The sequence below is a fragment of the Nasonia vitripennis genome (assembly GCF_009193385.2).
Source record: "Nasonia vitripennis strain AsymCx chromosome 3 unlocalized genomic scaffold, Nvit_psr_1.1 chr3_random0005, whole genome shotgun sequence".
In the NCBI taxonomy this organism is placed as follows: Eukaryota; Metazoa; Arthropoda; class Insecta; order Hymenoptera; family Pteromalidae; genus Nasonia; species Nasonia vitripennis.
This window is the reverse complement of record NW_022279624.1, coordinates 1,356,838-1,372,032: the sequence shown is the minus strand read 5'-3', so window position 1 is coordinate 1,372,032 and position 15,195 is coordinate 1,356,838. Positions and strand designations below refer to the sequence as shown.

At 35.0% G+C, this 15,195-nt stretch overlaps 2 protein-coding genes across 14 annotated transcripts in view; one reads left to right on the top strand and one right to left on the bottom strand.

Moving 5' to 3' along the window:
- LOC107981434 overlaps positions 1–15,195 on the top strand; it is a 262,240-nt gene that overhangs the window by 32,165 nt on the left and 214,880 nt on the right. The window lies entirely within an intron of this gene.
- The window catches only part of LOC116416681 (activating signal cointegrator 1 complex subunit 2 homolog), a 29,157-nt gene that overhangs the window by 754 nt on the left and 13,208 nt on the right, over positions 1–15,195 (bottom strand). For all 4 annotated transcript variants that reach the window (XM_031925857.1, XM_031925856.1, XM_031925855.1 and 1 more), the window contains exons 2-3: positions 6,223–6,591; positions 6,060–6,139 (exon numbers count right to left, since the gene is read on the bottom strand). In XM_031925857.1, the coding sequence (XP_031781717.1) occupies positions 6,060–6,096 (37 nt within the window). In that variant the 5' untranslated portion in view covers positions 6,097–6,139; positions 6,223–6,591. The remainder of the gene's footprint in view (positions 1–6,059; positions 6,140–6,222; positions 6,592–15,195) is intronic.

Here is a 15,195-nt window from a genome sequence, read left to right as displayed (position 1 = left end):
TTTTCCTTAAAAATGGTGGCACAACTCGATTTGAGCCAAAAACTGATTTTTTTGCCATTTTTTCACGTTTTTAGCTGGTTATGTTACAATTTAGTTACTAAAGTGACTCCTTTTGAGTAGTTTTGCATATCTTCCCATGAAAACATAATCAAATGAAATATTTTGTTCGCTCCAAGCCGTATTTTTTATATTATCTTACGTTTTCAATGATGGTCTTATCAGAATTGTGATATCACCTTATTATAAAACTGATGGCTAATGTTATGTTCTTTTTAAACGTTCTGTGATTGGTCGAAAGTATTGTCTCTGTCGCACTTTTTTGTTTATTGTTTATTTTTATTTATAATAAAAGGTTATGCTTGGCCGCGCGGTTGACGCGGCGGCTGCAATGCAGACGATCTGCGTAGTGAATGGTCAATCATAAAATTAAGAATTATCAGGAGCATAAACAAATAAAGTATTTTGATTTCTTAATTAATTAAACGATGCGCAAACCAATGACCAACATTGTTTTTTTCAAAACTAATTTTTTTTTTCTTACAATTGTCTATATAAGGGAGAAAGTACAATACGTCCCGTCCCGTCCCGTACCGACCCCGGGACATACCGTCTGAAATAAGTCACTTTTATATTATTGGCTAATTCTGTTCGATAACCCAATCGACGGTACAGAATTAGCCAATCCCGTAAAAACAGCTTATTTCAGACGGTATGTCCCGAGGTCGGTACGGGACGACGGACTCAATTGTACTTTCTCCATAATATACTAATACAAGTGAATGGTGAAAACGCTGTTAGTATAAGTTTATAACTTTTAAAGTAAATTAAAATCTAGCAAATAAAAATTGTTTCGATTTTTCTTTTTACTATTTCGGCTTTTGACTGATAATTGATAGCAATACTAGAAAAAATAATAAAGTAGTTAAGTATTTATTTTCAAATACATTGGAGTTAGTTGGAACCGAAGGCTGACGCGGCTACTTTAAATCTTTCTGCTGTTTACTTCAAAACTAACAATCTTGTATATTTAAAGTGAGTACTATATATTTTACATATCTTTTAAAAAAATGAAGATTTAACAAAGTTTTTCAAAAGTTTTGACATCACAGATTATATGCTTTGATATTAGGGTTATATGTATTTCTAATACATATTACACAATAAATTAATATTTTGTTAAATAACTTCTTTAAAATCAAAACCTATTATTAATATCTAAAATGTTATTTTTATGCCGACACTTTGAGTTTTGAAAAAAATACTGTAACCAACCTACTGATAAATAAAAAATCTCCCATGTATTTATAATAAATACACTTGTATTTTACCGGTATATGCAGAGTAAGACTTATTAATGGGTAGAAAAATAAAATTTTTATTATAAATTCTGTAGTATTAAGAGTAATTGTATCAAAAATAATGACAGATAATATAGTAATATAATAATATGATATAATAATATAATAATATGATATAATAATATAATAATATGATATAATAATATAATAATATGATATAATAATATAATAATATAATATAATAATATAATAATGTAATAATAATAACAGATAATTATTAGACCTTTTTATACGCTAAATAAGAAAAACATGTTGTGTACGTTATTAAATTCTTGCATAAAATCAAAAGTTTAAACCAACATTAAATTATAAACTGTTTTAGTACTCGCATAAAGATCCGATCTTATCCTAAAACAAAAATAGCAATCAGATTTTAAATCAATAAGCTAACAAAAAAGTAATTAATAAAAATGAATTTTCAATCCTATAGATATAGATATACGTACAATGCATGTAAGGGGAACGAGTCTTTATCTATTTAACTTAACCAATTTAGGCTAATCACATAAAGTAAAATGAGAAATTAGTTAAACATAAAGTTGTTGAAACTATTAACTAAATAAAATTAAGAAGGAAAAACATTTGAATAAAATATGACAATAAACTTTTGCTAGAAACGGATTTGACGATTGATGAGTTGCATGTTTTGATGTAATGCGGTATATTAATTATACAAGTATGATTAAATTGATAAAATATAGAAAGTCTTGAACAATAATTAATTTGTTTATGTATAAAATACTGTCAAATTAATAAAAAATGCACATAAATATCTGCATATGACTATATATGATGTGATTTTTACTATAGTTAATTATTATGAGATGAGAAAAAATATTTGGTTTTACATAAAAACAATACATGAGAAATAATAAAAATGAAAAATAGAACTAATAGGATGCGAACTTATTAATTGTCAATTAACTTTTAAGTTAAAAAAATGTAAAATGAATAAAGTAAACACAAGCTAACCTATGCTTTAAACACATACGTATATGAAACATCATTAAAAACAACATTATTTATTTATTTTAAAATACACTATTATTCATGTCTAGATACAAGAACATATTTTTACAAAAAAACAAATTGAATATAATAATTTCATAAGTTTGTTGATTTTATAAAATCACTAGGTGCAAGCACTTCAATACAGTTTTTATGACAAAAAAAAATTATTTGCTTAAAAAACTTATAAATGAAATACAACTTATTTCACTTTTACTAGGCAATATTATTTTTTTACTTTTCATGTAAAGCTACTGAGAAAACTGGATTATACAAGAACTTAGATTATAATATTTTTGTAATATTTATTATTCATTCTAGTTTTTAATTTAAAAAAAGGCAAACAATTTTTTTAGATTTTTAAAAACTAACTAACAGCATTTTTAAATGTATTGTAAAATATTTATATTTTATTATTTCAGAAGTGATCTTCTTGTCTAATGGTTAAATAAATATGGCATCTAATAGTAATGAAGAGTCAGATAACATCAGGAAACGCGATGATCGAAGATGTGCCATGTGTAATATTTATATTAGAAAATCAATTGGTCGAGAAAAGGAAATCGAATCTGAAGTTGAAATCGAATATGCTAAACAATTATCAAATAAAGATATTTACATCCATGATGTAATTTGTGATTCATGTAGAAAGCGATTAGCCAAATACATATCAAGCTCTAAACCTAAAAAGGTTAATGTTCCAGCAGCTTCGTCTCAAGATTCAAATGTTTCTGAATCATTTTCTCAGCTAACTGTCACTTCATCATCTCAGGAAAGTACACAATCATCTGTATACACAATAAAGGAACAAAAAGTACGAGCAACCACGGAATTACTTATTCAAAGGACGATTGCGGCACATAAATATTGCTTTGTTTGTGGGTACCAAAAACAGACTAATAATATATTAGTTCCTTTAGAGGCCCGAATTCAAGTTTATAGTAAAATGAATGTTTTTATTCCACATGGCAATAGATGCTGTTGCACACATTTAATTAAAAAAAGATTTTATGAAGATGAACTAAATAAAATTAATATTTTTTCCACTACAAGTACGGTATATATTGATGAATTACTACAATTTTTGAGTCAATTATCAATGAAAGCAGACGAAACTTTATTAGATACAGTAGCTGAATTTTCCATGCCTGAAAAAAAATTGAAAGTTTTTACGGGATTAACGTGGGAAAATATTAATTATCTTAAAGATCAACTCACTTCTCTGAAGAATTCCTGTGTAAGGACAGCGACACAAGCCATTGTCGTATTTTTATTCAAAATGAAACATTGAAAGCGAACAACAAGTATCTCGTTTTTGTCAATCAGTATTATTATCTTTCGAAAAAGATTTACTACCAAAACACTTTGGATTAGAAAATGTAGATAGAAATGAATTGATTGAAAATCAAACTTCTAATATGGCAAAGAAATTACATCCTGGTAAACAACTTATTTTGATTGCTGATGGTACTTATATAAGGCATGAAAAAAGCTCTAATAACGAGTACCAAAGAAAATCTTATTCAGGCCAAAAAAAAGTTCCTCTGACTAAACCATTTACTATATGTACTACTAATGGTTATGTTGTTGACCAGTTAGGTCCATATCTTGCAAATAAAAATGATGCTACAATACTGATTGAAATATTGGAAGAGAAGCAGAATATTTTACAGAAACTTCTTCGCCAAGGGGACATTTTTATACTGAATAGAGGTTTCAGGGACATTAAACAAAAATTAGAAAATATGGGTTATATTGTTTTGATGCCTGCACTCAAAGGTTCAAAATCTCAACTTTCTACGCAAGAATCAAATGAAACAAGATTCACGACAAAACTGCGATGGGTTGTTGAAGCAGTGCACGGAGTTCAAAAGAAAAAATATAGGTTATTAGATCACAAACTTGATAATAAAATGGTGAAAAATACTGGATCTTATTGTAAAATTTCTTGCTACTTAAATAACTTGTTTGGCAAACGCCTAGATTCTGATGAAGACATGCAAGATGAAATATTTAGTGCTATGCAATCTAGAAAAAATGTTGAAAATACATTAGCAGTTTTAGTAGCAGACAAAAGATGGAGTCGTCGGAAACTACCATTTAAAATAATAACTTCGGATGATTTACCAGACTTTCCTGAATTAACAATAAAAGATTTGAAAATTCTGTTTACAGGAACATATCAGCTTAAACAGACAATATCTTACTTAGCGGAAATGCTTGACGCAGATAATAATTTGAAGATTGGATATTCAAAAGAGACTAACAATATTTTCAAACTTGAAGTTCAATCCAGGCATATTAACAGAAAACAATACAAATGTTTCGTTGAGTATAAACCAAATGGTATTGGTTATTCTAGCATCTTAAGACACTGTTGTGATTGTGCTAACGGTAACCGTACTATAGGATGTTGTGCGCATATTGCTGCCATAATCTATTATCTTTCACATGGAAGATATTTATCAAAAATCATACGACCAGCTGAAATTCTGTCTAAAATGTTTCTTAATGATCAAATTGAAGTGTGTATTGATGAAGATAGTGACAATGATGAGTGAATCATTTTTTCTATTGTGAACATTCGTTATTTTTAAAAAGCTACTTGTATACGTTCCATAATTTATTTTAAATAGCCTATGAAGATAATAAATTATACTTTGTACGAATTGAACATACTTAACTTCAATTCCTTTTTACCTGATAATTATTACTGTCAATAGATTTTGAATAATCAATTAAGTAGAGGCAGATAAGCCAAATATGGCCTTTTTAAGACCACAAGACGCCAAAAGTACCCTCAAACGATCGATTTCAAGGCTATGTTTAGCTAAAAACAGGCTTTTTTGCGTGAAAACCCTTGCATTATGACATTTTTAGGTTAGTTTTGGGTTACATGGTACCAAAAATGGCCTTTTTCGGCGTTAAATCACTCAAATGAGGGCATTTTTAGGTTAAAGAGAAAAGCAGACACTGACAGCGGCGATATTCTTTTTATATATAGAGAGAAACCCTTTATTACCTCAAATTCTGATAAGACCATCATTGAAAACGTAAGATAATATAAAAAATACGGCTTGGAGCGAACAAAATATTTCATTTGATTATGTTTTCATGGGAAGATATGCAAAACTACTCAAAAGGAGTCACTTTAGTAACTAAATTGTAACATAACCAGCTAAAAACGTGAAAAAATGGCAAAAAAATCAGTTTTTGGCTCAAATCGAGTTGTGCCACCATTTTTAAGGAAAAAACGTTAGTGCCATCGTAAAGAACGGGAAAAAGTACACAAAAAAAGTCTACTTAAAAAGTTGCACCTCAAAAACAAGGGGGTCAAAATATCGATTGAAAACTTTAATAATTTTTTTAGATCCGATATTTGAGGTTATGTAATCCCAAAAAAATTGCAGTTATTCATGACATAAAAATACACCAATGTGAATTTTTAAAAAAATTTTTATCCTATAGGAACTTCAGAAAAAAATAAAATCAAAAAAACACGTTTATCGACGTTACTGCGCATGCGCACTAGGCAGAGAGCTAAAAATTTGGCTATGGGAGTTTTTTTTTATCCCCCATCGAATGGTATATAACATATATACATTTTCCAAGGGGGCCATTTCACCATAGTAACCCGGCTATAGCCTTTATTAAAATAAACTTAATTTAAGATTTAAAAATTATTTTTCTTACCAGAGTTCATTCTTGATGTTCCTGGTTTAGGAGACATCTCGCCAGTTGCCTTTTTTTCTGGGCATTCCCTCCATTGTCTTCTGTAAAAAAAGAATTAATATTATTATTTTTGCAATAAATCAATGTTATTTTATTACTTTAAGAAAAAATTATTGATTTTTACCATTCAACTTTCTCTTGGGAATCGCCCCAAGATCACGGATACTCCTGCATGACTTGCAGCTCGATGACGTTCCGCTCGAACTGTTCGAACTGCTGGAGCTGCTGAAGCTGCTCGAGCTTGATCTGGAGCGGTTCCGACGGGGCTGGGAAGCCGTCGAGGATCGCTGCGAGGATCGATGGGGCTCCTCAGCTACCGCCGGGGATCCTCGGGGCTGCTCCACCGCCGCCGGGGATCGTCGGGGCTGTTCCGCCACCGCCGGGCATCGACGGGGCTGCTCAGCTACCATCGGCGATCTACGTGATTCCTCGTCCGCTGAAGATCTACTTCCGTCATACAATTGCCGCAAAGCATCATTTGGCAGTTGTGGCACTGTTATATAAAGAATAGAAATAAATTAGAAAACAGCATAGCGAGTTAGCAAACAGGGTAGCGAGTTTAAAAACATGATGAAAAAAAAGGACTTGTTTCACCAATGATTGCACCGAAACAACCTTTTCAGAGCAATGCACGCCTTCTGCTGGCTGCAAGTCATGAAACTGTACTAGCTTTATGCAATACACTCCAAAAGTTTGCATATCAATTTTCAAGTCTGTACGACCAACCCATCAGTTTTGAGATATTTAATTTTTATACTTGAACATTTTTGAATTATTGAATATTTAAAAACTGATTATCCTTAACGTTTAAAAGAATTAGTTTCTGGAAATACTGACGAAAGTTAACACTTTTTAAATAATAGTAGACAATATATAAATGCACTTGCCTTCGCAAGTGTTGGAGCTAGATTTAACGCTTTTTTCGGAAAAGGCCATCAAGTTATTAAAATAAGTGATCAAATTTACCACAATATTTATACCTTACATCCAGACGAAAACGAAGCCAGAAGATTTGGGCAACTATACATCATTGATAATAAAATCGCCTCGCAATCACGATTACAAACCAATGTCATGTTCTTCAATGCTATTAAAGGAATTATATAATTTCTTTCGACAAGTAAACATATACGCTAAATCATACAAAATGATGCACGAAGTAGCACCTAATAATATACCGTACAATAGTAAACATGTAGATCCTATGTCATATTCACTTATGTATCCTAATGGAGGTTTTGGATGGATACCCAATATGAAAAATAAAAATAACAAAAACAATTTTTCAATGTTACAATTTTACTGTCATAAATTCAGCATCAGAAACGATTTTATTCCTTACTTAAATTTATAAAAATTAACTCGATAATACATTGTTAATACTTAGGTTAAAGTTAAAGGTTTACGATTATTTTTTTTAAATAAAAATCAACACTAATTAAGCACATATGTATACAAAGGTGTTATGGATCACTTAAATAATAAAAGTAACGATGACAACGTAAAAATTAAAAAATGGTTATGTTACCTTCAACATTTTCAGGAAGTCCATGATCATTACAACAAAACTTTTCAGACTTAATGACAATATTTCAAAAGTATGATAAACCAGATTTTTTCATTACTATGACATGTAACCCAAAATGGAAGGAAATTAAACAAAATTTGACAAAAAATTAATCAGCTATTGATAAACCTGATTTAGTGGCAAAAGTTTTTAATGCAAAAGTTAATGAATTATTAATAGTACATTACGATACGTGTGACCTAACAATAAATGGCACTTTATTACACGGTACATAATTAGATACCGCAGCGCCATGTAATAAAATGCCAACTTAGGTTCCAAGTATCGTATACTATTTTATAGAATCTGCCTGCCCTAAGTCCGGTATATCACGACTATCCATGATATAAGCAGTCCTGTACGGCACCGTGAGGTTAGCGTACTCGGTACGCTCAGACGATAAAGCACGGTGCAATAAAGGACTACTTAGGTCACGCAGTGCTATAATAGTACATTACGATACGTGTGACTTAAATGGCTCTTTTTTACACGGCGCAGTTAGCACCCGAGCGTAGCGAGTAAAACTGAACTATTTAAGTCAAGAGTATCTTATAAAATTTTATAGCACAGACTGCTAAAATCCGCAAGTCTCGCCTATTCGCGACTAAAGTAATCCTTATTTGCACCGTGAGGTTAGCTAAACTCGGTGCAAAAAGGGACTACTTTAGTTACAGATAGGCGTGACTTAACAGCGGGTTTTAGCCACACTGTGCTATAAATGAAATTTAAAAAAAAATGCTGTTGAGTCTCAATCGTGCTAGGACCATGCATGCTTGGAGAGAAATAATGTGTACACAGGATTTCACAATAAAACACTATTTATTGATAACGCCTCAAGCTAATCATCTATTGATGATACAAACGTAGTCAAGCTATTATATGAGAATATAATTGGTATAACAAAAGTAATCGAACAGACAAGCTAAAACGCGTGTTGACCGCTCGAGTGCACAAAGCGAAGTAAGCGACGTCGGCGCTGGCCGTCTCGCGACATAGAGTGGGGAGCGTTGAGCCGCGTAGCTCTGTGTTGGACCTGCTGTCTCTAGCAAGCAGACATCCACTCGTTTATTTTTATTTATTTTTTTTTTACGTGGCATTTGGAACTCGAAAGTTCATTGCCTCATCTACGCAAGCCTTCCACGCTGCCCTATTTTGTGTCAACCCCACCCAAGATGCACCTCTCCGATCGACACCCACCCGTCCTATTTCTACTAGATCCGCTTTTACGTTGTCCTCCCATCTACGTCTAGATCTACCTAGAGGTCGCGTTACCATCGACCTGCCCTTCATGACACGCGCTGCCATACGGTCGTCTCCCATTCTCGCTACGTGCCCTGCCCATCCCAATCTGCGCGATTTTATTATTCTGTTAATATTTGGTGACGCGTACAGATTGTGTAACTCATCATTGTGTAGTCTCCTCCATTCCCCGGTTTCCTCATCTTTCTTCGGTCCGTATATTTTTCGCAAGACTTTATTTTCAAATACCCTAAAACGGTTGTCCGCCTGCTTAGTGAGAGCCCACGTTTCGCACCCGTACAGAACCACCGGCAGTATTATTGTCCTGTATATTCTTATTTTAACGTTTTTAGACAATAGCCTCGACTTAAGTAAATTACTCACGGCGTAGAAGCAAGCATTACCCGAATGGAGTCTCTTATTTATTTCGACATTAATCTCGTTTCTATCATTTATGATCGTACCCAGATACCTGAATTCGCTAACCTTTTCAAAAGTAAAATTCCCAACTCTGAGATCTTCCTCCCCTCTGCAGATGCCTAGCTTATCCACAATCATGTATACTCCACCACTTTTATGAGGATTTCCGCGTTTCTTGCTACCGTTTCCCTACAATCCCCCAGTATATTCAAATCATCTGCGTAGCCTAGTATCTGCATTGTTCCATTAAGCGTTGCGCCCAGCTGGCTAACCTGCATTTTTCTAACGGCATACTCTAACGTTAAGTTGAACAGCACCGTAGAGAGCCCATCCCCTTGTTTTAAACCATCGCATATCATGAAGGGTTCTGATACATTACCGCCTACTCGGACCTTTCCCGTGCTTTCGTTCAGACATATTTGAATTAATCTCACGAGTTTTTTCGGTACACCGAGAAGTACTAGAATTTGATACATTTTGCTTCGCTTAATAGAGTCGTACGCTTTTTTAAAATCTATAAATAGTTGGTGTATGGTTTCGCAAAATTCCCACTTTTTCTCTAACAACTGATCTGTTGCGCCGAAATCCGCACTGATAATCTCCTACTATATCTTCCGCGAATGGAGTGAGTCTAGCTTGTATTACGTTTGACAGAACTTTGTAGCACGTTGCTAAAAGTGAGATACCCCTATAGTTATTGCAGTCTGTCTTATCCCCCTTTTTAAAAATCGGTATAATGATAGATTCCTTGCAATTTTCGGGTATTGTTTCATTTTTCCAGATGGCACATACTAGTTTATAGATTTTGAAAGTGAGCTCGACGCCCCCATATTTGAGTAACTCAGCTGGTATAGAGTAATTTCCCGCGGCTTTGTTGTTTTTTAGTTTTTTAATCGCGGCCTCTACTTCTTGGCAGCTCGGTTCCTCCACGTGGAGTTCAGCAGTGTGAATTTCGTCCCCTAATTCTTCGCTATTTTCGTGCACGTTTAATAATTTATCGAAATAATTTTTCCACAGCGACAGTAATTCGTTGTCATTTGTTAGGAGGTCCCCGTTTTCGTCCTTCATCAATTGCGCTCTACTTCTAAAACCCTATCTGATGGCGTTAATCCCTCTGTACATTTCGCGGGGGTTATTTTCCTTACTGTTAGTTTCTATTCTCCTAATAAGATTCTTTTGATACTCATCCACTCGTTTATACCCAACAAAAACATTTTTGAAAAATGTATTGCATATACTTATTTTATTAAGTTACAGAAAAGAGTACATATGCACTTGTTTGATTTCATTCATAAATATCGTAAACTGAACAATGCAGATGATGTTGATAAAGTTATAAGTGCAGAAATACCTGATGAAATGAAATATCCAAGGTTACATAATATCGTTAAGCAATCAATGATACATGGCCCTTGTGGTGAAAATAACTTAAATTCACCATGTATGGATAGCAAACCAAAAAAATATATCAAAAATTTTCCGAAATAGTTTAATGAGAAAACTACTTTTAATAATACTGGATATAGCTGATAATCGATTTGTAATTCCATATAATCCGTATTTATTGTTGAAATTTAATTGCCATATTAATGTTGAAGTATATTTAACTAGTCAATGTGTCAAATATTTATTTAAATATTGTTATATAGGGCATAATTGCGCATTTATAAAAATGAGTCAAGGTAATAATGAAAATGAATGCGAAGAAGAAAATTTCAACTAAGATGAAATAAAACAATATTTACCCTGGTAGAAACGGAATCCTAGTAACTAGCATGTTCTTAGGGTCTCAATCTAAAAAATTGGTAGTTTTACTTGCCAGTTTGTGTTACAAAATGTAACGCTTTTTCTTAGATTGAGTATGCTTAATAATAACTTCCCATAATAGTTAGGAAAAAAACTGAAATCCAGTTACACGTGGGATATTGCAATTCGAGGTTAGATATGAAAAGCTCGGTATTAACACGCTTTGTGGGAGTTTCCGTTGAAGTGAGGTATTAAATAACGATTTCTATACGAAAACTTGTTTCCGAAAAATTGAGTCTGATCGGAAACTCGCTCTCACGCCTCCCAGGAGGCGAAATTCGTATGACACGCGCCTTAGCCATTTGAGCCACGCGAACGTTGTTATACGATGTGCACAGACTGCGTTATTTGCTGAAATTAAGAGCATTATTTACGTAACGCCTAAATACTGACAATTATTTATTGTATCCCACTCAAATTTGTTAAATTATCAATACGTATACAAAGCATATTTCTATATCATTAAAAATGGGTAGTTACCGGCAATTTTTAGCCATGTAAAATGTGAACAGTTTTATACATTTTAACTACCAGGGTAAATACAAGATATGTGAGCCCTCCAGAAGCAATGTATCGTCTACTGCGATATACAATGTTCATTTTATCACACGTAATTTACTGATTATCTGTACATTTAAAAAATGAACAGTTTGTATTCTTTAAGGAAGGATCAGAAGAAGAGTTGCACAAGACTGCATGGTTTGAACTAAATGTAAACGATTTGCAAGCTAGGCAGTACTTGTATCAAGGGGCGCAGTAGCGCCCCGATGGCAAGTATAAGTTTTTATACACTGTGCCGTCGGGGAGCAGTGCGACCCTATTATACTTTAAATTTGCTATTTAACTTAATTACAAAACGAATCGCAGTTGCAGAGAGCCGAACGCACGGAGTAAGCATCTACTTATCTACACAAAGATTCTGAGGAAAGAGGACTAGATTTTTCAAATTAGAAGTTGTCTAGTTATCTTTATCTAGTTTTTGAAGTGAATACTTCATAGGCTCGCTAGGTACACATTTTTACCGCCGGAGAGTGAATCGAGAAAAAACCGACCGTCACGCAGTTACCGAACGGCAGGAGGGGAAGCAGGGGCAACCCCCTCTCTCTCTCTCTCTCTCTCACTCTCCTCTCCACTGCGCTCTCTTCGCCGCGCAAGGCGTACGCACTGCGCGCATCTCTCCCTTCACCGCGCTCTCCTTCTCTCTCTCTCTCTCTCTCTCTCTCTCTCTCTCTCTCTCTCTCTCTCTCTCTCTCTCTCTCTCTCCCCTCCACCGCGCTCTCCTTACCGCATCTTTCCGTTGGCTTTCGGCGCTCTCAGCGTTCTCTACACACTATACTTCTCTACTACACGCTATACTCTGGACAATGCTAGCTTCTCTACCTAGCATAAACTGAAATAATGCTATTCCGCGTCCAAGCGTCGGTTGTATGTAAACAGAAATAGCTGAAATATGTTCTGCTCACTGCGTTTTAGAAGACGATCAAATATGTATCATTGCTGCGATTTATATTTCACCCAATCAAAGCATTACCGATATAATTCAATTTATCCATAGATCACTACTTGTATACACTCAAGTAGGATCACGGGAACTTGGTACAAATGACCATGAAATGCCACTGATTTTAGCAGGAGATTTTAATGTTCACTTTGCTGACGAAAGTGCACAACCATTAATTACATTCCTCAAAGATAAATTTCAATTAGACATGAATAATGATGCGCAACAATCAACTACGTATGGCACAACATTGGATGCAGTATTTTCAAGATTTTTATATAAAATTGATTCTAAAACATTTATATCATACTTTAGTTACCACAAACCAATTGTTTCTTTTATTGAATTACCTGTGATTCTACCATAGATAAGTATGGTTTGTAAGAAATAAAATAATGTATGAATAACGATAAACATATTTTTATTATTTCACCCATATAAAAAAAAACGAAGTCTACAACACACCTAATTCAGTATTCACTTCTATCGGCTGTCTCCGAGACAGCCACATTTATTTTTGTATCGTTTACAAACGTGCATCAGTGTTTGTTTGAGAGGACAGAGGCACACGCAGCAGCAGAGTAGGTCTGGCCTTGTGTAAACATAAACATAGCCTAAAACAGTGGTGTTTCGGAGCTGCGTGGTGTGCACAAACTCTCGCGAATCTGTCTATTGTGCGGGATTGTTCGTGATTGTGCATCATCGTGCGTTTATCAAAGAACCTGCGCGCTACCGCTAGTGTACTTCTCGGCAACATTAATGTGTCTAATATTTAGGCGCCGAACACCTGCCAAGACTCGACGCAAGCACTCGCGTGGATCATCACAAACACGACGTGTGAATCCAGAGGGTAAACCACAGCGTGCTCTACATCAGCGAACATCTTATGACCCGAAAACCGGACATCGGCCAATCGCTTTAGGACATGCAGGACTGCCACAACAGAGAAGAGCGAGATCGACACCGCGATCCACGGAAAATTATGAGCTCGTCTTCAACTTCACGAGCGCTCATCGCTCGAGCTCGACGACGACCCCGTCCCCTGTAATGCCAACCTCCACATCTATGATTGTTCGACTCGTACTTCAGCCTCCTCAATGGCAACTATTTGCTCTCTCCAATACCTTATACCCTTGTTTCTTCGGAATGAGTCGACGATGAACAACAAGGTTTTCCTTTTCTTCCGTTACAGCGGTTTCGGTCAGCCCTCACACATTAGTGCAGTAGGGTTCGCCACAATTGGCGAACGCCGCAACGACGACTGCTGGAGAGCTGCTTCGACAACCAGCAAATGACACTTGGCGCTCAAGACCATCAAGCCGAAAACGGCGCGTTAGACAACGAGAGCACGAGAACGAGTTTGCGACGGAACGTCTGATCAAGTTCAAGGACAAGGAGGAGGTGATAGACGTCAACGAGGAGCCGACGAGGCCCCCATAGATCGGCAGTGTCGGAAGTCCGACCAACCTCAAGCTTAGCATATCCATGACTCCCGGACACAAATCCAAGCCTACCGCTGCTGTCCGCCAGCATCATCAAGACCCTCACGCCCCAGATGATCTAGGTTGTTCAATAGCAACAGCAGCAGGTCCTCAAAGACAAGATACGCAAGATAATAAGGCTCTCGAGAAGTCGTACTAATTCTGAACTTTAATTAAACGCATTAAACGGGTATTAAATCGGTTTGAAATACACCTTTTACAAGGTAAAATATTGGCAACTATAAGTTTGGTCTTCACCCTGGCAAAAAATAACCTGCTAAAACCGTCACTTTGGCCAACAGTTTACCGTTGGTAAGCATTTCTACCAGGGCATAAATATACGCTAATGAATGTAGTGAAATTAGTTTTATATATGTCAAGCATCAAGCATTAAAGTTCAGCAGGTGAGATAAGATCAGCTGACTAGTGGTTATTAAAAAAAGGTTACAATTTTCAAATAGTATATTACGATCCGTGTGACTTAAATGGTTCTTTTTTAAACGGCGCAGTTAGCACCCGAGCGTAGCGAGGGCGCTAAGCGCTGTGTAAAACTGAACTATTTAAGTCAAGAGTATCGTATAAAATTTTATAGCGCAGACTGCTAAAATCCGCAAGTCTCGCCTATTCGCGACTAAAGTAATCCTTATTTGTACCGTGAGGTTAGCGCACGAGCGTAGCGAGTGTGATAAACACGGTGCAAAAAAGGACTACTTTAGTCACAGATAGGCATGACTTAACAGCGGATTTTAGCCACACTGTGCTATAAAATATTATTTTAATGTACACTTCCTGACCCGTAATTTTTTAGAGAATATCCGTGTAGAAAATTTTTGTGTAGTATCTTTCAGTGTAGAAAAATATGTTTGTGTAAGATTCTGATGTGAACAGTTTGTTTGGTGTCTTATATACGCAACATTTCATGAAGTAGTTGTAGCTAGAAAATAAATAACCACCGATAAAGAATGGGACAAATGCTTAGATAAAGCAATCAAGTTTGAATTTCCTAAAGCTCTGTGTAACCTGTTTGTTTATAAAATATGAGTATTCCATCATCCGGTGAATGTTAAAGAATGATTTGAAAAA